At 35.2% G+C, this 23,489-nt stretch overlaps 1 protein-coding gene across 2 annotated transcripts in view; it reads right to left on the bottom strand.

The window, feature by feature from the left end:
• The window catches only part of CSMD1 (CUB and Sushi multiple domains 1), a 1,033,500-nt gene that overhangs the window by 57,125 nt on the left and 952,886 nt on the right, over positions 1-23,489 (bottom strand). For both annotated transcript variants that reach the window (XM_015284920.4, XM_015284921.4), the window contains exons 49-53: positions 16,066-16,254; positions 12,204-12,389; positions 8,079-8,273; positions 6,549-6,722; positions 265-438 (exon numbers count right to left, since the gene is read on the bottom strand). In XM_015284920.4, coding sequence (XP_015140406.2) covers positions 265-438; positions 6,549-6,722; positions 8,079-8,273; positions 12,204-12,389; positions 16,066-16,254 — 918 coding nt within the window. The remainder of the gene's footprint in view (positions 1-264; positions 439-6,548; positions 6,723-8,078; positions 8,274-12,203; positions 12,390-16,065; positions 16,255-23,489) is intronic.

Below are 23,489 nucleotides of genomic sequence, written 5' to 3'. Positions count from 1 at the left end.
TGAATTCAGAAGAAAAGAGTTAAAGAGAATAAAAATGTTAATATTTTTCTAACAGATGTCATATAATCCAGTAGCATGACTGGGATTGTATTGATAAATATTAGGAAGAGTAGATTATCATAATTATCCTTACCATTGTAAATACATTCAATAGATATGTTTTGAACACCTCATTCAAACATCTTTAAATATCCCATCCACCATGAATGTTCAATTACATTAAAAACAATAACAATATTTCACTGAATAGTAAACGATACTTACGGACACAAACAGGAGTTTGCCCAGACCATCTGTGATCCTGTAGGCAAATTCTGACAGACGTACCAACAAGTCGAAAGCCAGGATTACACTGATAGACTACAGTATCACGATAACTGAAGCCATCTCCACTAATATGGCCATTTACAATTGGGTCTGGAGAGCCACAGTGACCAGCTACAATTGAAGAACAACACATCAAATACATAAATTCTTACAAACATTGTCAGCATTTACAAGAATGCTGATATGAAGAAAACAATTTATTCTTGTGTTCAACAAACAAATATCAAATACTGTTTTGTATAGAACAATATCTGGAGTGTACGAACTACAGATTATATTCCTTCTACTCTTTCAAGGCAAAGGAAGCAGCGGTTTGAACATTTTAAATTTTCATATATATACAGTTTCTGCAGATTATGTTGTAGAAATGAATTTGTCAGAAGAATATCTGGTGCAGATAAATTACAAATATCTGAAATTACAAACCATTCAGTGTATTTGCTATAAAATTGACCATTTTCAAATGGATATATATATATCCACATATATATATTATACATATTATTTTTATTATATATATACTATTACATATTATACATATGGATATATATTATATATATATATATAATCCATTTGAAAATGGATTTTCTTGAACAAAGCCGCCTTTTTCCTCAGAGAAATATGAACTACAAATAAAAAGTGCTGAAGCTTCCAAACCCACATTATTTCACCATAGTAGTCTGATTCTGCATTTTCATTATTTGCCTTGGATTTTGTGAGTAGACCTCTACCAATAAATGAAGTGTGCCTGGAACCATTTTGTGGCAGAGGCCAACCAGCACAGAGCACTCTGTATTCTTGCATCTTGCCCTCTAAACCAGCACAGTTACTAGCAAAAACAGTAACTACCAAAGTTAGTACTGGTTTAAGCTACCTTGGAGCTTGGGACAATCACAGATTTTGGCAAAGGAAATCTAAGAAACAGATCAAAGATTTGAAAAGAGAAGCTTGATTACGTTTGTTTTATTTTTCTAGACCTAAATGCTCAAAATCAAAAAGCAACAGTTGCACTGAAGCCAAGCATGGGGAATCACAGGAAACTTCAGGAACAATAATAGCTGACAAGTGCCAACTAGTAAAATATACAGTACAGAAGTAATATATACTTTCCTTTAAATGGCGATTTAATATGCCTCTTGAATTATTATGCAAGTCATTTCACTTACAGATCCAGCTAGTGTATTTAATTATTTCTGAGGGGATTCTGGCTCATATGTTCCAGCAACTCAAGAACTGGTAAAATAGTGCAGTAACATAAAAATTGTGTAATTTTCCCATCAGCTAAAATTCGATTAAGGGTAAATTAAGGAGGTCACTAGTTACTGTTCAGTAAATCGTGCTTCAAGAATTATGGAAATTGTTTGCATGGTTCAAGGCCAGTTCAATAATCTTATTCTAGAACATCTGGAAAACAAGATAAGAGTGTGTGTGTGTGTATATATATATATATTTAATTTATCAGAAATTGAAATCGAAGCCAATATCACTACATCTTACTGCAGTTAAACTGTGAGTTAGCAATTGCAGGATCACATACATTTACACTAGCACAGTCAGTAGTTATGTATAATTTTAAAATTATGCATAACATAGAATTAAATTTTAACATTTCTAACTAAATTTTAACATTTTTTGGAAAGATAAATGACCATAAGAATTTATGAAAATGTAATGGAGCGGATTATATCTAAGTTTGAATTTTAAAGTAAGTCTTTGTTGTGTTTATGTATAGTTTTGCACATCAACATAACACAAAATCAAGACAAGATATCTCTTCAGGAAAATATGTTAAAATACCACCAATAACACAGCTGGTGTTATGCAAATAATCAAAAGCTTCCAATTCAACCTATGGCCTATATGGATGTATGCACAGACACAAAAAAGACAAGCATGTAGACATGTGTTGTGACATAGAGGAGCAATTCTTGGAAGAAAAAAGGGGAAGAAATACAAATTATCAGCAGCGTGATTCATTTAGCACAAATGAGAAATGTCTAGCCAAATAACTCATATTTACCTTTACACAACTAAAAAAAAAAAAGCCATATATTACTACTTGCAAACCCACATTTTATATTTAGCCTTGGACTCATTAACTACAGACAGTGGATATAGCCCTCTTTTGAGACAAAAAATAAGGATTTGACAAAGCTTTTCCTGGCATATAGAAATTAATGTACTAAACTGGACTGAAATAATAAATAAATTCTTCACAGACCAGTGGGTAAGATAATGCGATACCTATTTTCATCCATAGCTGTCCTGAATTACATTCATATAAGTATGATGTAGGTAAAAAGCACCTCTAATTATCATTCTTTTAAAAAGGAAAGTCTCATTCAGAGTTCCCTGGTTTTATGCCTCCTGATTTTCACAGTCTTTAAGTAAGTCCTAAAGGCACTTCTGAAATAAATGTGGCGCATGCTGTCCTTAAAATTTAGGAATACACAACCAGTGGCATTCACATAATTTAGCTTTAAGACTGAAATTTATCTTTCCTAAATTGCTCTCTGGAACAGACTGTGTAGTTCCATTGACCTTGCTGGGAATTTAGGATCTTAGACTGCAAACTAAACTGAACCTAAATTAGGTGCCTAAAGTACATGGTGTGAATCTCTCTTATGCGAGAGGATGTAGAGAGGTAGGAAGTAGTTTAGTACCAGAAATACAATCTTCTGCAGAATTAATTTGATAACAGACTTTAGACTTCCACATTCAGAACTGTGCAGCATTTTTGGTATTACAGACCTTGTCTGATTTTGAAACTGCAAAGAATAAATGGTGATCAATAACTGTTGAGCTCTAAATGTGATCTCTTCTGTGCAGTAAAGCAGATGCACCTATTTAACATTTCTAAGCATAAAGCAGCATTCAGCAATGCAATCAATATGACAAATAGAAACCAAAGTTCATCAAATTTTAAAGAAAAATACTTAGAAAGTATCATAAGACAATCTTTACTTGTAATGCAGTAATATTTTCTGCAAGAGGTATTGCGCTCATTACAGATGGAAATACCTCTGTAGAAATCATTTAAAATGCAGACAGGTTGATAAAATTTAGAAGTTGGTCGTTATGACTAAGTGGTTAAGAAAACAATAAAGTTAACAATTTCAATGTAGATTTGTAGAAACATGAAACACTTAAAATCCAACAACAGCAGTGTGAATTCATATAAAGTTCAAGCAGCATATAGAAACAGTTTTCATGAGATCTGGTAAATTTATTATTATTTTTTTTTTATTTCCCCCAAAGAGTTAAAAGTTTCTCTGTATAAATAGTTTTTAAACTGAGTTGCACAATAAACAAGTATTGTTCACTAGTGGGTCCTGAACTGATCAGTTCTCCATCTCTTCACTATTTGAATGTAAATTTATGACTACTGTGGGCAGTTAATCTTCTCGAGTGTTCTGCGATAAAATATGTTTCCCAGAAATCAGAATAGAAGAAAAAAAGCTTTTCCAGCCTTCCACAGACACAAGTTATTTATAAAACAAACTGAATCCATTGAGATTAGTATTTTTATTTAGTTTGTATACACTGATGCCTAAATAATCCTTCATGCATAGTCGTTCAAAAAAGAAAAATAGTATATGAGTACAACATACTAATATTATTGATCAGATGATGAAATGATACCTCAGGTTAGTGCTAAGACATATCATCTTGCTAGAAATTAAAATATGAAAGGACTGGACATTACACTGTTAATGTATGATGATAGCACACCACAAAACATTGAGAGATAAAAGCCTTTTTTTTAAAATAACATAGCTTTGAATGCTTGCAATAAAAGAAAGCGATGAGGAAAATACTCATATGCCCATACACATGCAAATGTGGGGTTGTTGAATCGTCATATCTGCAGTGCCAGCATTTTTTAAATGTTTGTCAGCATCAACCAGACATCAGCAGGAAACTGATGCATCCTCACACACAAACCTCTTACGTAGTCCTACTGCAGAACTGATGTATTTAACGTATACAAAAAATGTATTCCTGAAGTTTAACATTATTTTAGGTGGCACTTCAGTTGAATTATTATTCCTGGGTAAAACAGATTTATTTTACTCCTTTTTTTTTTTTTTTTTTTCCTCTACACATCAAAAGAAGTAGGGAACTAGTGCTAAAAATATTCTCTTTACTTCCTAAATAAAGATGACATAATTCTTAATACAGCATATTTTTAATTGAAAAGTGAATCATAAGGATACTAGGCTGGCAAAGTGCTTTACTATTCTCACAACACGCACCAGAAACAACTACATCTTGCTCCCTAATAACTATCTCCATTTAGAAGCTAGTTTAGCACTATAAGGCAATACTCACTATTTTTAACTACTCTGTATTTTAAAAAATGGCACACTGTAAAATTATCTTCACAGAAAATTGAACTACAGACATTACTGTTGCAAAATGAAGGAATCGGGTTTTAAAATTCTTAATTCAGATCTTCTGATCTGAATTTTAATTAAATGATCTCATGCTCCTTCCCCCCTTCCCCCCCCCCCCCCCCCAAAGAGAGCCCCTCTTCATTTTCTGTGCTGCTACAGTTTAATATCTGAATTGAAAGAAGAAAAGGCAATTGAAAGAAGAAAACACAACAAATAGGACACAAAGATTTAAGACACAAGTTCATGTCTCTGACAGAAGATTCCCACATTTATGCATTTCACCGATACCCCATAAAATTTTCTGTGAAACTGCTGATGAAGAATAGCAGTAACATGCAGTTGATAATTCCACATCCTTTTTTTCATCAAGGTTAAATTATTATGCTTTTGATGTAATCAGGTGATGATCACCTGCAATGCATTTCAAAATAATTTTTCTAAAAGCATTTCCAGGCATTAATGATCTCCAGAAATTCAAGATGTCATCACTAGTACTCTGTTAAGAATCATACTAGTCTGATGAATGTTGTTGTTCTTTTTTTCATAATTACCTGCTAAGATGAAAGGGATGATACTAGAAAATTCTTTTTGGAAGATTAGATTGAGCTGTTACATGGTCTCATCACACCTGGTTACTGTGATGAAGACAGTCATTTTTTGTTTAATGTTATATTAAAGAATGGGGAATGTTGTGCTTTAAAAAGCAGCTCTGATTTTCTATGCTTTGCTCACAGGAACTCTAGCTGCTTTGATATTTAATGGAGAACGGTATAGACTGCCTATTTATCACTTATTTGTATAGGATAATGAGCATCAACAACCTGCTGTGCCAAAGACCACCTGTTCATCTATCTCAACACAGAAACATGGTGACCCTATTAACACTGAGGAAGTTGAGTTCCAGTTCCAGGTATCTAAGAATGCTCAGCAGCTTTTCATTATCAGTTCTTTAGGTATGCTGCAATTACAGCTTTCTTCCCATAGATCCATACTGACATTGGAAATGTAGACCAAAATGCTAATTTTGACTCATTTCATAGAAAAGATAACATCTGGGATTTTTCAGCCAGTAAGAACATTCGAAAAAGTAAGCATTAGCAGAAGAGTTTTTCAATTTTATCTTCAGTTTGTTTATTCAGACGGACAAAAGATTGTTGTTCTTCCTGACTTGCTTTGAAACATACCCATTCCTATTTTTTTTTTTTTTTGTATTTTATTTATTTTATTTTATTTTGAAGCTCATTATAAAACAACACAAGCAAATCTGAAGAATGAAGTAGCTGGCATAAGAACTTAAGGTCCACACTCATGCATCTCAGGATTCTGAGGAGGCAGGATGGGGTGCTGGTTGTACTTTATTTTGGATTATCTCTTGTCTAATCCCCTTGCCTAAATTCTCAATATGTTAAACATTTACTTGTAGTCAGAATGCACTAGGCATGCTTCTGAACTGAAGCTCATCTTCCAGCCTAGTTTCCTCATGCCTTCTGGGACCGCTCCACGAAACAAATCAAAGAATTGTAAATGGGGATAACCAAGTGAGTAACCAAAAAAATAATTCTGCTCCAAAAAGTCTTCCAACAACATCAAATTTAATTTGAGAAACAAACAAACAAACAAACAAACAAAAAAACCCACAACTATATGCTAGCCTTATATGCTTAAGATAGAGCATCTTAAAATCAAATACAGTACACAATACTTTTTGTATTTAGGAAACATTTATTTTTCATTGTGTAAAAGTGTTGCTTGATACGAGGTGAATTCCAATAATTAAGAATACTTTTATTTAAAAAACAAAACAAAACAAAAATAAGCTTTTACCTAGACACTGGGTTTCAGCACCACTCCAAAGACCATTTGCCAAGCATTCTCTCACGTGAGAACCAACTAATGTGTATCCTGTGTTACAGGTGAATATTGCAGTGGCTCCATATACTGTTAAGGTTCCAATCTTATTTCCATTTGGTGGAGATGGAAGACCACCACAGGAGATAACTGGGGAATGAAAACAACAAAACAAACTGAAATATGAAAATGCTTTTCATAATTCCTTAGACTGGAAAACAATAGATCACATTTTCTTAAAAAATAAATGTAATATGAATAAATATAAAAGCTCTATTCAACAGTAATATTATGCATTAGGCTTAAAATTATGCTCAGTTTGGAAATTCATGTCCTAAATCAGAAAACTCAGACAACTTCACATCTTGAAAGCAGTTTAAACACAATCTAAATGTCACGCTCTGAAGCAAGTCATGAATGTCTGGAAAGGTTGCAATTACATTCCATGCATATGTACTCCTGGTTGTAAAGCTATGTAGGAAGAGGATGTCCTGCTTCTTTCAGGTTATCTGATCAAGGACTGTTTCCAGTGTAACAAGAAAGGGAGAAAGTGAAAAATGTAACCAAGTCTGGTCAGTCACACAATGAGAACCTGTGAGAATTCATAGAATCATAGAATCGCTAAGGTTGGAAAAGACCCACAGGATCATCCAGTCCAACCATTTGCCCTTCAACAATGGTTCCCGCTAAACCATGTCCCTCAATACAACATCCAAATGCTCTTTGAACACCACCAGGCTCGGTGACTCTACCACCTCTCTGGGCAGCCCATTCCAGTGCCTGACCACCCTTTCAGAGAAGTAGTATTTCCTAATGTCCAGCCTGAATCTTCCCTGGTGCAGCTTGAAGCCATTCCCTCTAGTCCTATCACTAGTCACCCGAGAGAAGAGGCTGACCCCCAGCTCACTACAACCTCCCTTCAGGTAGTTATAGAGAGCAATAAGGTCTCCCCTGAGCCTCCTCTTCTCTAGACTGAACAATCCCAGCTCCTTCAGCCGCTCTTCATAAGGCCTGTGCTCCAGACCCCTCACCAGCTTTGTTGTCCTTCTCTGGACACGCTCCAGGGCCTCGATGTCTTTCTTACAGTGAGGGGCCAATTTCAGCAGGGTTATCTGATTGAGGACTTTAATTTGGGAGACAATCACAAGAAACAAACCTCTCAGTCACACTAATTGGTGAGCTAAGAAGCTACAGGTGCTATTTTCAGAAAGGATGAAACTTGCTGCTGAGATAGGCAGAAAAGGGTGTAAGAGGGCAGTTGTTTGCAAGCAAGGCTAGTCAGTAGCACTTGTCTAGCCAAGCCCTGCACATGATCACCACAGTCATTCCTATCTTCTTATATTTTCTCATTAAATCTTTTCTTAACTATCTTTCTCTGTATTCATACTCCTCATGCTTGTGCAAGGATTATGTGCCAGCTCTGGCAAGTATATGTAAATATATTTATAAAATAAAATGTATGTATTAAAAACCATAGTATATTCTGTAAAGAAATGTACTGCTTACCCTTACAGATTGGCCTTTCATTGCCTACACTCCAGGTTCCATTAGTCCTGCACTGTATGAGTCTTCGACCCAATAAATAATACCCAGGACTGCAGCTGAGCATGACTTGAGCTCCGTACTCATTCAGTGACCCAGAAACCAATCTCCAGACAACATGTTCTGAAAGCAGAGTCTCTATGTTGGGGCAAGTTACAGCTGTGAATAAAGGACACATAAATATTAGCATCCTGCCACTAAATTTTGTAACAGAAAATATGTCTTGCCATACTGGCAGAAGTCTTTCAATGAAAAACTGAGCATATTGTGCATTTCTGAAACACAAGTTCTAGGAAAAAATAATGGATACTATACAGTAAACACTGCAAATGAGCAAAAATACATAGTACAGTTTCATTTACAGAGATGCACTGGAACAATAATGGCCATGTTCTAATTTGATTTATTTAAACATTTCAGAGACAAAAAAGGCTCCAGAGATGTAAGGAAAAAGCAAATATTACTACGTAATTTTTGCAAAGGCCCAAATTCTTTTTTTCTTCTATCTATGCTATTCACTTTAGAAAAGCTTACTATTGTCATAAAAGCTGTTAACACAGTCAAATGCTATGTAGTGTACAATCACATACTGTGGGCATTCAGGAAAATTATTACCTTACAGCTAGAGCATTTGAAAACATAAAAACATTTATCAGCTTTTAGAGTGGTTCATCTAGATCCAAACCCCCTGCTATAGGTAGGGACACCTTGCACTAGGCCAGGTTGCTCAAAGCCCCATCCAGCCTGTCCATGAACATCAGGTGGACATTACATACATAGAATAGTATAAGGGACGATATAAACTTACAGATGGGAAGATGCACTCTCTTTTTGCTAAGCATTTTTTTATACAGAAATATACGGATGATACTGTTTTATATAAAGTATAGGTCAGAAAACATAATTATCAATTGAAATATAATTAAGACTACTTGTTTTAATATAATGATAATTTCCAGATACTGGTAATTTTGAATCAGTTGAAAAGCAGGGAAGTTATTCTATAAATCCAGATATATTTTCTACTCAAGGCATGAGCAAAATGTCCACTAATTAGAACAGTCACTACCAGAATAGCACAATTGACTAAAAATAGTATCAAATGGTCTTAGTGACTGCAATTTAAATATATATATATAAAAGTTTAGTAACGTGCTCAACTTTTAATTTGAAATCTTCATAACAAATAATTATAATTTTCTTATTCTAGTCAACAAACACGTTGAGCTATTGATATTTTCCTAGCATCTAAATGCTGTAAGACTGACTTCTGCTCTTCTACTGAGTTGGCCTCAAAAATAAGTCTCTGCTTAGTATGGTTTAAATCATAAGTATCAGTGAATTAAGAAGACTGGACAAGCCCTGCACAAAAGAAGCAATACATCTGAATTTTGCATTTCCATCTAGGTACTTTCCTGTTTCCATTTTACAGTCTTTCTGATTTGGAAGATCTCATTTCTCATATATTTTGCAGAAAGTAAGACATTAAAGAACTAAGCAAGAATAATTTTCACTAATTAGTCACAAATAAAATCTAAGAATCAAACTGTTATGGACAATTTCTGCATAATAATAAGATAACATTATCTCAATCAAAGGTGTGGAATGAAATTTCATTTGAGCTATTTTCCCTTTTTAACTTGTCACTGCAAGAATCAGCATCTGTATTTCCAGAGCACCTGGTAAAACAGGATAGACAAATAAAAAATTCCCAAATGATTCCCGAAATTCCCAAATGATGTTCTTCTTTTTTAACCTTAGAAAGACAGAAACTATTGATTTTTCAAAATAATTTATATAAGAGTTACAAGTATATAAAAATGATGATATGTAAGACAGCGTTTGTCAGCTGACTATAACTTAAAACCTTAAATTTGTAATTACACTCACACAACATTTCCTTTGTATTTGAGTACAAACCAAATTATACTAGTTGCACTAAAGGATATTAGAAGCAGTTCATGTGGAATAGAGTAAGAAAAGAAACGCAAGTACCGATATTCATCTATAGTTTGAGACTGAAGTTACACAAATTATTCAAACTGGATATTTCTCCACTTTTTAGATGGAATGTTTTTTGGAACCGTGTGTCACTCTCCCACCTTTGACCAGCAGCAACACACAAATTTAAAGGCTTCAGAAGGAAGTTTTAGCAGATTTCTCACAGTGCTCTGTGTTCATATAATAAGATACTATTTACATGGTCAGTCTCTAATGAGGGTATTGGCCAGATTTAAAGTATTGCTTGAGAAAGGTTTTCAAATGGCTATACAGAGACTCAGGCTTTATATCATCAGAGAAACAATGTAAAACAAGCTGTACTGATTTCAGCCTTCATTTTAATAGAGCTGGGGATAAAATGAACTCATTTATTACCACTTACTTTTTTGTGCTGTGTTTGCTGCTCATCAACCTCAGATGATTCTATCTCTGGAGACTAAACAAATATATCCTTATAGTACCACAACTTTAAAGAAAGGTTGTTATGAAGATTATCTAAGGTTTTTAGAACTTGGAGGTAAGTAATCTTGAGTAACACATGCATGCCCTTGAAGAGCAATCCATATTGCAAATACTGACTGTATAACTGTCATGTAGACTACTAGTCATTTTTACTTCAGCATTTGTCACTTGACTAAGTAATGGGAATATTTTAGAAACGGAATAAACTTTTAAAAAACAAACAAACAAACAAAAAGCAAGTATTAAACCCACTTAGGACTTAAAAATATTAAATTAAACATTATTATGTAGAAAGCTAAGCAAAACATTAGTAATTAAGCTCAGTTTCTAGAATAGTCACTGTCTGGTAAGGTTCAATAGTTGAAAAAACACTGGCTGTTGTTTTTGTTTGTTTGTTTGTTTGTTTAAATCCAAGTTAATTTAACTTGTTTCTTCCCTCCAGAAAAAAATCGGTTGATATTTATGCTGATTAATTATTGAAGTTATGTACTTTATGCTCTGTCAATTTTTATTTTTTTCTAAGAGAATAAAGCGTGGTTCAATATATGAGACTACTGCTTTTCCTCTGTGCATGGTTCTGAATACAGAGCATGCTTGCGTGATCACATATGACTTCAAATAATCCTTCTTATGTATTCAGTGTACCTGCTGATTTAGGCACTGTCCTTCAAGAAAGATGTAGATCAACTGGAGGTTGTCCAGAGAACAGTAATGAGAATCACCATTCCAAACAATGAAGAAACGAGAATGAATCACAGTAAGACTGTTAACTCTATAGAAGAGTTGTCTGAGTGTATTTGGTACAGATATCAGAGTGGTGGAATGGGTGGAGATGGGATGGCTTCTGTGGAAAGAGGCCAGGGGCTGCCCTTGCCAGATACACTGATTTCCAGATGGTTCTGCAAAGGATCCACCACAGGATATAGCTGAACCCATCAGCAAGTCTGGTGGCATCTCTGGAAAATGATTTTTAAGAGAAGGAGAGAAGGAAAGAGGGGATTTTTTTTTTTTTATTTATTTTTTTTTAAGAGTGAGAAACAGCAGTGCGAACACCAATGTGTGGAAAAAAAAAGGGAAGAGGTGCTCCAGGTCCTAAAGCAGAGAATCTCATGGAGAAGACCATGGCAGAATGAGGGTAGCGTTCAGTGTTCTGAATCAGTACAAAGTCAGATGGAGGTAACCCAATGTACGTGAGATGCCATGTTGCACAGCAAAGGAACCTGCATTATACTTTCCAGTTCTGACAGAAAACAAACAAACAAAAAAAAGACTGAAGAACTCTTACACTGGTTAGTTGTCTACACCATCAGTGTTTCAAAAACAGTTTCTACAATTGGATGGTTGTAACTTTACACAGTGGAGATGGAGACGAGATCATTAACCATAGTGAGATTTTAAGACAGATTTTTTGAAGATAAACTTTATTATTATTATTTATTATTGTTGTTGCCATTATTAAACACATTTAATAGGTCACTTCTATTCTACTACATGCTGAATGACTGATGATATGTTACTGAGTGACCAGTTCAGCTGATAGGTACACATAAAATCTAAACTTCATCACAGAAGATATTGCTGAACCAGTTTAAGGGAAATATGCTTGAGAAATACATGCCTACTTACATTTGCACACAGGTGGCCTCCCTTTGTTGCTCCACAATCCATCTTCTTGACACACTGCTGTTGCTTGTTGACTGGATTCTAGCTTGAATCCCTCATTACATTCATATATCAATCTACTGCCCAAAGTGAATTCATTACCTATAACTGAACCATTCCCAGGAGAATCAGGAATACCACAAGATACAGCTAGAAAGAAAGGAAATAAAAGAAAAGGAAGGGAAAAGATAAAGGCTTTTCTCATATTGTGTTATGTTTGTTTAATATTATCACAACACTGAAATAAGAAATAGAGTTTAGTAATTTTCACATAACCCATTCATAGCAATTACAATGATTTTCCCACTTTATGACATTCTAATGAATGTAAGAATATTTGAAACTTTGATAAGTATTTTGGAGTGTATCTCACGTAGATGGGCATTTTATAAATCATTATTCTGGTTAATCCAATTACTGTATTGGCTGTTTAAACACTGGTAAAAATTTCAACGGGGACTACAGGCAGTAGTTGTTTTGAAATTCCAAATTATTTTAACTTCTGTTGCTCCTTCAGAATTTTTCTCCAGATAACTAGTTATTCTTTTAAACTTACATTTAATTTGTTTTCCATTTGTATTCATGCTTTTTTTTTTTTTAGATATATTTTTACCACAGTGTGATATGCTTCATTTAACAGTATCTCACAATATACAATCCTAGCGTGGAATATAATTACAAAAAATATCAATTTCAGTCACTTTTAGGAAAGGTCCCCAAGGCAGGATTTCCTTTTGTGAAACATCTCTGCTCTCTTGATTCTGAAAATGAAAAGAAGAAAGGCAATGCTTTGTTACCCCTATTTTTTTAAAGCTATGTGCCTTGTGGCACTTCTAAGGGGAAATTCATAGTATCATTTGCTCTGAAAGGATATTTTCTGTGAAAGGGCAACTTGTAGTTAAGAACATATCACATCATTGGAACAAATCTATTTAAAGGTATCATAAAAAACAATGTCCGTTTGTACAGGATCATTACCTTGACTGTGGCACACAGTGTATTTCTCTTCAGTAAATACATTGAAAAAAAAACACAGCTTTAAAGGTTTTTTCCTAAACATTTATCAATAAAAGGAGTAGTTTTGCAAATTAAAATGTCTGTTACATATACAGGCAATTGTAAGGAGCAAGTCAACATTTTAGCAGTTAAAACACCCTATGGGTAATTTTCTCCCTTCCTCTTGTTACTATTTTTTGTTTGTTTGTTCTTAATAAAACTTATATTTCAAAAGAAGAGATGACAGACTTTGTCTGAAACCTGTTAGAGATGAAAATAAATTTAAAAAAAGGAATTTGATTTTTCTTACCATCTACCCAGTTCAATGTAAATGATTAATTTCACAACACATTGTCATGGTGTCATAAACAAAGTCTAAAATTTGTTTTCAATATTCCAAAGTTGTCACATATGATGCATTTAAATTAAACACAACACAGCGCTTTGCATATAATTATAATGAGGAGAGGTAAGCACTATAAAATGATGAATGGTTAGTTCATTTCTCTTGTTTGCCTCCATCTGGAATCTGTCAAATTGCTAATAGAAATAGAACTGAAGGAATGAAGCAAAATAAGCTGCTTCCTTTGTAACACAGTTATCTTGGCACTTTTTGCATTCTAAGCAAGACTGCTCTTATCAAAATTGAGTATTTCTCTCTCAAGTGATAAGAACTGACCCCCCTACCACTAGAAACAGTAGTAATGGGACAGAGAATGGATGGAAATGTGGTAAGTAAGTCCCTTACTTTCCACACTTTCTACTTCTAATGATGTTAGAGAAAGTGGAAAAGCAGAGGGGTAAAGACAAGCCCTGCTGTACCTGGGTACAAGTCTTTCTATTAGTAGTTTTTCTCCCAGATCTGATCACAACAGTAGTGACCAGGGCTTTTCATGGCTCTGATGCATTTTAAACAAGTGTCTGTTTTAATTCCCCATCTGCTCCCCTAATGACTAACTTGATTGCTCACCTACAACTAGAACACTCTGAGCCTTAGTCATGTAAGTAGAATTTTATATTTACAAAATGTTTATTTGCATGCTGAACTGACAGAAAGCCAAACTGTCACTCTTTCTTACTACCTCATAACCTAACCATAACCACATCAAACTAATAACATTGTACATCAAGCAGAATAGCTCTCAAAATTGGCTTGATTGATTACAACAGAGCTTAGGTAGATTGGGATTGACTTCTTTATTTTTCCCATTTTATAGGGTTACGTAGGTCTCCAAGACAAGACAGGTTTAGTGGATAACACAGGAGCTTGTGCCTTTTTGGACTGGTAGCTGGAGAACAGGCAAAATAGCTCTGGACACATCAAATGACACTAGCCTTCTGTGTTTAAGCAAATTTTGGGCTCACATACAGATGCTTACATTTAGTATTAATCTTGAACAGAATTGCATCCTCTACTTTCCACACCTTCTGGCCAAGCTGTAGGGCTAGTCAGCATTTCAGGTTCTTCACTGTAATGTCCCTGAGCTTCCAGCTCCTATAGCTAGCATCAGCTACTAAATCTAAATTGTCTTTTCAGTAAACCCAAAAGCAGCACATGTCCTTGAACTAACCTCACACATCCCCTACACAGATTATTCCATGATTTGGTGACCTTCAGAAAGGTCAAATAGCATCATATGCTACTAAATTGTATGGGATTCCAGAATTCCTGGAGTCTGGAAACATGGACACACAGATACTGTTAGTAGCACACTGGAAGTCTGAGCTGCATTCTGAACTGGTATGAGTGAAGCCCCATGGCCTACTCACGCATGAAAATGTTCATCCTGAAGAAATACTTAGCTACCAAATCACTCTGTATAAAAAATGTAAACTGTACTCTTCAAGTTCTCTAGTTTTAGCCAAGTAGAACACTCCAAACAGAATAACAAACATCATATCAAGTGTCAAGTGGAAAGTACAGCTGATGTTGCTTTTAGAAATAGCAAAATCATTCTTGCTAGGAAGCTTGATAGAAACAAAAATATGTCTTGAAGGAAACATGAAGTACTTCTGTTAACATCCTACAAACTAAAAACAGGTTTTAAGTAAAGAAGTTCTTACAAGCCTTAAGTATGGAAGTTACAGCCATCTATTTCTATAAACAAAGTGATCTATAAGCAGACAAATTTGAAAACATTTTTTGAACAGGCAATGCATGTATCATATGGATAGAATTTTCAGCCTTTCTCCTCTCCCACACATTCTCGACCTTATTTGACCTACAGTTCTTTAAACTCCAATAACTGTTCACTATTCACTGAATAATCTGTGAAATAGTATTTGTAACAAAACAAACAACAACAAAAAAAACCCACGAAAATACAAAAAAAAAAAACCAACAAAAAACCCTGTGCTTATCTGCTTCATACTATTTTATGTTACTCCTCTTGTCTGTAATTTTTGACAAACATGACTGAGTTTTAAGAGATACCCAGAAAAGATAAAGTAGACATGGTCTATCTCCAGAATACAATAAAAACAAAACAAAACAAGAAAACAACCAAAATCATTAGTTACCAATTAAAAGCACTACTGAAAACTACTGGATTTATATGAAATCACAGAACCATCAGAGAATCATCAAAATGTTGTGTTATACAACAATATAATGAGTATTAAAAATGAATTTTTCATTTGGGCTGATTGCACCGATCTAGTTGTTACTACTTCAGTTCTGCACGCCTTAAGAATGCAAGTTGATATGCACTTGGGTATGTCAATGTGTCTTTTGACACACAGCAGTATTTATAATGCTGGATCACTGCTCTGTGAAATATTAACTGCAATTAAATTATAGAAGAATGCTCAATGAGGAAACATATCTTACCTCGGCAGATTGGCACAGGGGAATCCCACTGATACATGCCATTTTGGTGACGTCTACATGTTGCATTATTCTGACCAATCATTCTATATCCAGGTTTGCAGTAATAATGAACTTTACTTCCAGCAGGACCACCTGTTTTATTTACAATTCCACCATTCCTCAATGTAGGATTTAGGCTGCAATAGGGAGCTAAATACAAATAAATGAATAAATAATAATAATAAAAAATTAAAAACACATAAAATATACAACATTTGCAAATTTTATTATTCTGAAGTTTAGACACACAGTGTATATCCACAAAACATATTATGCTGTTTGACATAGGGAAGCTGCAACCAGGAAGTAGATGGTTTGTTCAGCAAGTCATTCAAACTTAGTAAACTATCTACTTGGAATATGATACATTTATAAATATAAAATTATTAATTGAGCAACTGAACAAAAAAAATACTTTTGAACTATTTTATTAAAAGAACAACAGCACAGACATTTAAGTCAAAAAATAAACTTTTTTCTTAATATGTTTAAAAAATTAAATATCAAAGTACAATAGAAGAAATCATCAGATGCATTTTTCTCAAATTAAAATTTATGGAAATCTTGTACACAAGTTGTCTCACAGTTATTACATAACAACCCATTTCTAGGTTTTGCTGTTGTCTTTCTGTGTTCTGGGCTGCATTAAAATAGGGGTGGCCAGCAGGGAGAGGGAGGTGATTGGCCCTCTCTACTCGGCTCTTGTGAGGCCATCTGGAGTACTGCATCCAGGCCTAGGGCCTCCAGTACAAGAAGGACGTGCAACTCTTGGAACGGGTCCAGAGGAGGGCCACTAAGATGATCAGAGGGCTGGAGCACCTCTCCTGTGAGGAAAGGTTGAGGGAACTGGGATTGTTTAGCTTGGAGAAGAGAAGGCTCCAGGGAGATCTCATTGTGGCCTTCAAGTACATGAAGAGAGTGTATAAACAAGAGGGGGAACAGCTGTTCAAATCAGTGGACAGTGGGGAAGGGACAAGGAGGAGTAGTTTTAAACTGAGACAGAGAAGGTTTAGGTTAGATATCAGGAGGAAGTTTTTCACACAGAGGGTGATGATGCACTGGAACAGGTTGCCCAAGGAGGTTGCGGATGCCCCATCCCCGGAGACATTGAAGGCCAGGCTGGATGTGGCTCTGGGCAGCCTGGTCCAGTGGTTGGTGACCCTGCACATAGCAGGAGGGTTGAAACTAGATGATCATTGTGGTTCTTTTCAACCCAGGTCTTAGCAGGTGAAGCCTAATCATACTTTTCCACTTGGACAATGGGAAACTATGCCAACAACAACCTCTCAGTACTGCAGTTCTAAACAGAAATATTTGCCATATGTTCTGTAAGCTTAGTGTTACATGTTGAAATGCAATCTACAGTAATTTCATTCGCAGTAGTATATTCTTAACACTTTGATAATTTAAAAGTATGATATCGGGCACATAAACTCAATTCCAATTTCTGAGCATTCTGTAATATAAATCATGTATATTTGGATAATATATGTTTAAAGAAGTTACTTAATGTAACATAGATCCATCTCCCATTCTTATAAAAATCTTTGCCAATGACATTTTAAAGTATTGCCAGTAGGTAGCTAGTACATCAGAAATAAATGATAATGCTTAAAGCGGTTCCTGTAGACCTCATCCATGCAAAAGTCCTACCAAAACTCATAGTATTCAGTGCTGTAAAGGTAATGAAATAGAAACAGAAAAGGTTGATAGTCAAACAGTATGCCTAATTATGTCCTAGTATGTCTAAAGTACGTATACTTTGAAAAAAAAGGAAAGCATTTGAAATTTTTTTTATCAGTTTCCTTCTTAATATAGTTATTTATTTGCATCTCCAACTGAACACCCTTCAGAGTCCAGCATAGAGCATACAGAACATCTTCTAAGATTAGAAACTGACATACTAACTAAAGAACAGGCAAGGTAATAAATAAAAAGTACCCGAAGATCTGGAGGGCAAACGAATGCTTGAAAAATGTCAGATTGAAAACTACAACCACTGTCATCTGAGTTAAAATTCTGAACGTAAATGGGATTCTCTACAGTGTGCTCATAAAATACTGCAGTCTTGTGTCAGGGGCCACAAGGATAAAATGTTTTCCCTTATAGCCAGTTTCTGAGATGGGATCTTTTTTGGAACTTCAGGCTTAGGTGATAATGGGAGTAGTGATATAAGAATGTTCTCATCTAGGAATTACGGTCTAGCTGGAAAAAAAAAAAAAACAGAACAAAACAAAACAAAACAAACAACAACAACAAAAAAAAAAAAGGAAAAAAAAACCTTGAGAGCTGCTAGTCCATTGATTTGAAGTAGCTTTACATTTACAAATTTGATTTAGTTTTCCAAATGACATAGCATCCACATTTTTTAAAGCTTCTTAAACACACGTGGTTTTTGCAAGGCGACATGCAGAACATTTTCAGCTCACTTAAAACCATGTCAATTTGCCACTTTCAACTGAAGACGAACAGTGAAATAACTGCTCAACTGAAAAAAAAAAAAAATCACTAATTTTGAATTCGCAGGACCAGAGTCTTCCTTTCACAAAATATATTTTCTTAAGATCTGAAACATTTAAGTACTGGAACACTGAGATTTTTTTCAAAACTGTTTGCAGTGCTTTGTGTAATGGATGATCAATTAAAGGATTTCCAACTCAAAGTTAAAATTTGTTGAAATTAGAAGTCCACCTGTCCTAAATGATTTCATAAGTCAGTCTTATAGGTAATAATAGAATCATAGAATCACTGAATGGCTTGGATTGGAAGGGACCTTAAAGGCCATCCAGTTTTGACCTCTATGTCTTGGACAGAGTTGTCACTCACTAAAACCTCAATTATTTATTTTAACTCAACAATTTATTAACTCAATAACTTATTTTAGAAAAGGATGTTAATTCACAGCAGTATCTTTGGTTATTAGTGCAATAACTTATAGTAAGAGCAGACTTATTAGTTAAATAATGTCTTAAATATTGACTAAGCAATTAAATACTGTCCTATGTTTGAAATTATAAATCAACAAAAAAGCCTTCACTCAAATCTCATGTTACTTTTCTTTAGCTTATATCCTACATATCTGTTGACAAACTACTGTTCTAACTTTCAGTTTTTGTCTTCATCAATATATTACCAGAAAATCTTGTGTGCTTTAGTGCTCCTATTGTTTAAATATCCAATGATGCCGAAGTTTGCCATCATTCTCACTTTAAACATTCTCACTTTATAGATAAGAAAATAGACATAGGGACTTAAGTGATTAGGTAAAGTCACACAAACTGAACAAACCTTTTTCAACCGTTAAAATAGTTCCTTAATTAATGGACCAACCATTCCATACATTACTTTTTCAGTTTAAAATACACAAAAACAGAAAGGAAAACTATAGTCAACTAAGCAACAAAAAGAGTTTGTCTTTAAATCTAACATGTATGCTGACTTGTAAGCTGTATGATAAATTTGTAAAGACCAACTCCCTCTTTAGTATTGAAGTTGTGAATGACTGGATCTTCAAAAAAGAAATATCTATCTAAATATCCTTCTACTTATGGTGCAGATTTTCTTATCACTGCTTCAACAATTATAGATGATTCTGTTTATATTGCTCTAGATTCAAAGTCCTATATAAACTTCCATTTTGTGACTTTTCTGCTGCATTTATTACAGCAAGCCCCCAACAAAAATTTTAGAAACAACAAAAGAAACAACTACAAAAAGTCTGATAAATTTCTTCACACAACTCCTGTCACCTCTAACAAGCTCCTGGAAAATGGGGAAAAAAAAAAAAAAAAAAAAAAAAAAAAGCAGCCAAATCAACCAATAGTCTTTTGCTAGAAAAGCAAAAGTGAAATGGAGAGAAAATAGCAACAGTTGATTCATTAGTACAAATATTAAAAAACAAGTAAAAATGAACGGTGAAGAATTCATTGTCTTGCAATAATAGCAATAATACAAGAGGTGACCATAACAGAATAAAGATGAAATAAATATGTATGGAGGAGTTTTAATATATATACTGGCAACTCACAATTTAAGTAATCACTTGCCTTATTTATTCTTCAACAAAAAACAAAAATTAAGCAAAAACCTGTATATATCATAGAGGCAATGTAAATTTTCAAGGTAGCAAGTGAAGTACCCTTCTTCTCAGTCACCATCTCTCTGGCAGGCGTGCCAAGTACTTTGCAGAAGTACAGAAATTACGGCTGTGGTGTCCTTTCATTCATTCACTTCACTACAACTTAAAATAAATCACTGACCTCTTTATTTTTTTACAAAGCTTATGGTAGCTTTCTTGTGTAGGGATCTGCATGTGAGCTTATAAATTAGCGAGGCAAAAAAAAAGTCCAAAGGTTTCATTGCTTTCAAAGCAATTTTGCAGGTTCAACTCATGTAGAGTTTCCTAGAAAGTGTTCAGCAACTTCCAATTTATACAATCATATACTGTTCCCATTTATAGCTAAATAACCTATTTTGGTAGCACTCAGCTTTGCCAGGAAGTCAGCTTCCAGCACTATCAGGAAAAAAACAATAACTATTCAAAAATTTGCATTTGCTTTCAGTGATTTTATTGTCATATCTCTCTTTCATAGAAAAAAATAATTTCTACTCCACAGCTGCATAAAATTTTCACTGATGCTTCCTCTCCTTGTTAGTTCAATGTAGAAAAGTGTTATATAGATTAAGGTTATGCTAATACCTCAGTAATATGTCAAAGCCCTAAAAATAATACTCCTCTGCTGTAATAGTGTAGTCCTCTCTACTATTATTTAGAAAAAAGTCTGGAACTACAAGACAGAACACATACAAGTAACTTTAGACAAATAGCTTAAACATGCAAGGTTGTATGCTAAAGTAAATGTTAAATATTCTTCTGAAAATTCCAGTACTTTAAAGAAGAACATTTGTGACAAAAGTGCAATTTACAAAATATTGTGCACAAGCATAGCTGGAGAAAAGGGAGAGGGTTTTGGGAGAGCAGTAATTCATTTCAATAGGTTCTTCATTATAAGAAAGCCTTATGGCTCAGACACAGCTGCCATGCTATCAATAGCCTTTTTGGGATCTTGTATTTTTCCTTCCCTCATTAAGATTCAAATCCAATTGTTTATGCTGCCACTTGCTGTTACTCTTCTTTCATGCTGATTATTTTCATTGAATCTCATTTGAAATATACAGAAGTTGAGAGAAAAAAGCAGGCCCTGGCTGCTAGTGAGGCAGAAAAAGCAAAACAGTTGTTTGTTCCTAAAACATTGCCATAAGGATTACATATTTCTCTTCATTTCCCAAATGTTATTATTAGCTGTGGCTAGTGCCATAATAATTGATGAACTAAGCGTGGAAAAACATGGGTTTTTTTGCACATAAAGGTGTAAAATAATTTCTCATTCCTTAAAAAATCGATCACTTACACAATTTGATGTTTACAAAATAAATTAATGATGTGATCTCTATTCTTCTAATACTTGTATTACTTTCTCACTGTAAATTCATAATAGGAGGCCCACTCCCCACAAGACTTACACTCCAGTCCCCTCACCAGCTTTACTGCCCTTCTCTGGACACACTCCAGGGCCCTGACGTCTTTCTTATAGTCAGGGACACAAAACTGAACACAGTACTCAAAGTGTGGCCTCATCAGGGCTGAGTACAGAAGATTGATCATTTCCTTGCTCCTGCTGGGAACACTATTTCTGACACAAGCCAAGATGCCATTGGCTTTCTTGGATAACTGGGTACACTGCTGGCTCATGTTCAACCAAGCGTCAACCAGTGCGCTTGAAAACAACTTCCTTTCCCCCAGTCCCTCCGTTTTATTTTGTCTTTCATAATAATCCAAATGCTTCTTGCAAGATGAGGATAAAGCTTTCCATAATTAGTCCTTTTTTTTCTGACCACTTACTAACTGTTCATAGTCCTCAAGTTCACAGAATCACAGAGTTGCAGGGGTTGGGAGGTACCTCAAGAGACCATCAACACCAACTCCCCTTCTAAAGCAGGTTCCCTACAATAGGCTACACAAGTTCCCAGAATAATAAACATGATTATGGTCTTAGCTCAGCTCTCTGCTTTCTGCAACAGGAGGAAACTTTCCAGAGATGAGGTTGAAAGTGTATGGATGATAGAGGATAGGACAGAATTATGTGCAAATCATCTCCCCATATAGTGTGCCATTTAGAATTTATTTTGCATGCCTGAATGGGATATATTTGGTACTTGGAAGAATATTCTTATAAAATATTCATAGCATTCTTCTCTCTACTTAATTCATATTGACAATTTTTAGCCACCAAATTAACACTTACTCACTCACACATTGTTAATCAAGTCTAAACACAGAAAAAAACAAATGTTAACAACAGAGAGGGAGTAATTATCACCTCTCTCTCTCTCTCTCTCTCTCTCACTATTTACATCATGTTAAGTGATGACTAAACCAAGCCTCCCAGGAGCAGTGTCTTGAATGGGTATGTGTGACAACATGTTAAAAAAAGATGCAAGCAGAGTAAGAACCGGTATATCTACATGTAGATTATAACCACAGAATCACAGAGGTTGGAAGGTACCTCTAGAGACCACCTAGTCCTGCTGCTGCTAAAACAGGTTCCCTGAAGTAGATTGCACAGGAAAGCATCCAGGTGCATCTTGATAATCTCCAGAGAAAGACTCCAAAACCTCACTGAGCAGCCTGTTCCAATGCTCCGTCACCTCACAGTTCTTCCTCATGTTCAGATGGAACTTTTTTGAGCACATTGCCCCTTGTCCTTTCACTGGACAACACCAAAAAGAGTCTGGCATCATCCTCTTGACACCTGCCCTTCAGTTATTCATGAGCACTGATAAGATCCCCTCTGTCTTCTCCTCTTCAGATTGTACAGTCACAGGTCTCTCAGCCTTTTCTCAAAAAAGAGATGCTTCAGGCCCCTAATCACATTTGTCTCCCTTCACTGGACTCCTTCTAGGAGATCCCTATCTTTCTTGAACTGAGAAGCCCACAAGTAGACACCATATTCCAAATGTGGCCTCCCCAAGGCAGAGTGGGGAGTGGCTGGGGGGAGGATAACCTTCCTCGACCTCAGCCTGCTGGCCACGTTTTTTAATGCATCAAAGGATCACACTGGCCTTCTTGGTTACAACTGCACACTGCTGGCTCATGGCCAACCTTTTGTCCACCAAGAACCGCAGGTCCTTCTCTACAGAGTTCTCTCCAGCCTGTACTGATGTATGTGATTATTTCTCCCCGGGCTCATCACTCTATATTTGCCTTTGTTGAACCTCATAAGGCTCCTTTCTGCCCCAGCTCTCTAGGCTAGGGGCTGCCTTTGTACATCTAGGGCTCTTACACTCCTGGCACCATACATATCTCATCAGCCACTCTCTCATGC

The sequence above is a fragment of the Gallus gallus genome, chromosome 3, assembly GCF_016699485.2.
Source record: "Gallus gallus isolate bGalGal1 chromosome 3, bGalGal1.mat.broiler.GRCg7b, whole genome shotgun sequence".
Lineage (NCBI taxonomy): Eukaryota > Metazoa > Chordata > Aves > Galliformes > Phasianidae > Gallus > Gallus gallus.
The sequence above is the reverse complement of the archived record's forward strand: the minus strand, read 5'-3'. Positions and strand labels throughout refer to the sequence as shown.